Raw genomic sequence first — 1,400 nt, 5'->3', positions numbered from 1 at the left:
AAGCATGTCAACATATTCTGTTACACCAAATAATGATCTTTAAAATAGCATCATATGACCCCTTTAATATGCAGCAAATGATGAGTTTATTGAGAGAATAGTGAATGTGTTCCCTATTCTAAAGTGTTACCATAACTTAAATTGTACAAAGATATTTTTGTTCCACTGTAGAAAGCAAATCATACAGGTTAGGAAAATATAAAGAAGAGTAAATGATGACCGAATTTTCATTTTTGGGTGAACTATTATCATGGTAGCTATAATGTGGCGACAACACACTGGAGGAAAACTTTAATATATATATATATATATATATATTTTTTTTTTTTATAAGAAAGGAAACACACCCCTTCCAAAAAAGATCCTGTAGGATAAAATGTAGTACAAACCATTTCAGTACCTTGGCTGTGATTGAGCCTGTATGGATGAGATGCTGATTTTTCCTAATGTTTAGTTGAAGGAGAAGCTGCAGGTCTTCCAGATCTGTCACTGTGACATTTGCCCTATGGGTGCACATTATTAAAATACTTTTAAATCAACCACATTTATGAATAATATTTATTAAGAGGAATTCATCAAAATCCTACAGAATACACATTTTCTTAAGTTGTTTATTATGGCCATATATACATCTTATCGGTTTTAATTTAATAGAGGAGTTCATAGGGCACAGCATTCATAACTCACCCCAGAGTTGCAGCCACGAGACTCACGAGTCCTGTTCCTGCGCCCAGTTCAACAATGTTCTTAGAGGACCACGTACTAACACCAGACTGAACACAGCAAAATTGTTCCGTTTCGAGGTATTTTGACAGGACAATAGCAGCGTCCCATACTACACAGCCCACGTCCCCTTTGCTGCACTGATACATTCTTAAAACAGACCCGTCATTTTTCTCTATTTCTCGAACAAAATAATCTTCCGAATCCTCATCAGTCGCCATGTTCTTTCTTAGCTCGCTGAACACTGAACATTCTACGTCACGCATCTGCGTGACATCTGATTCGCGCTTTTTTTTGTTGTTCTTCCTACTAAAAGATAGAATGGACTCATAATACTGGTATGAGTGTTTATGTAATGTTGGGTATTTTAGAAAATATTTTAAGTGTTTTTATTTATTTATTTTCATTTGTAGTCTGGTAGTATTTTACTTGAGATAAAACAAATATCCAACATGAAAATAAAAGAAAATTGACCTAGTTAGTTTTTGGAAGCCATTTGCTATAAAATGCAATTGTAGTAAGTCAGTCGACTCTAATTTGGTTCGTTAGAATTATGCTATTTGTACAAATATTGGCTTATCTACCGTGTTATTCTTTATCAGAGTATTTTTTTTTATTGTTTATTATTGTTACATTTAAGCTTATAATCTCCGCAAACAACAGATGGACCAAATTAA

At 33.7% G+C, this 1,400-nt stretch overlaps 1 protein-coding gene across 1 annotated transcript; it reads right to left on the bottom strand.

Moving 5' to 3' along the window:
• Positions 1-347: 347 nt before the first annotated feature.
• LOC107687351 (protein-lysine methyltransferase METTL21D-like) lies at positions 348-1,085 on the bottom strand (the record flags this gene model as incomplete). The annotated part of the gene is made up of 2 exons (XM_016484629.1): positions 688-1,085; positions 348-503 (listed from the first exon to the last, which is right to left on the bottom strand). Coding segments are annotated over exons 1-2 (458 nt in total), but the record flags the coding sequence as incomplete, so codon positions are not given.
• Positions 1,086-1,400: the final 315 nt, after the last annotated feature.

Source organism: Sinocyclocheilus anshuiensis, unplaced genomic scaffold (assembly GCF_001515605.1).
Source record: "Sinocyclocheilus anshuiensis isolate Anshui unplaced genomic scaffold, SAMN03320099.WGS_v1.1 scaffold11484, whole genome shotgun sequence".
Taxonomy (NCBI): domain Eukaryota; kingdom Metazoa; phylum Chordata; class Actinopteri; order Cypriniformes; family Cyprinidae; genus Sinocyclocheilus; species Sinocyclocheilus anshuiensis.
Note: the sequence above shows the minus strand (reverse complement) of the source record. Positions and strands in the feature narration are given on the sequence as shown.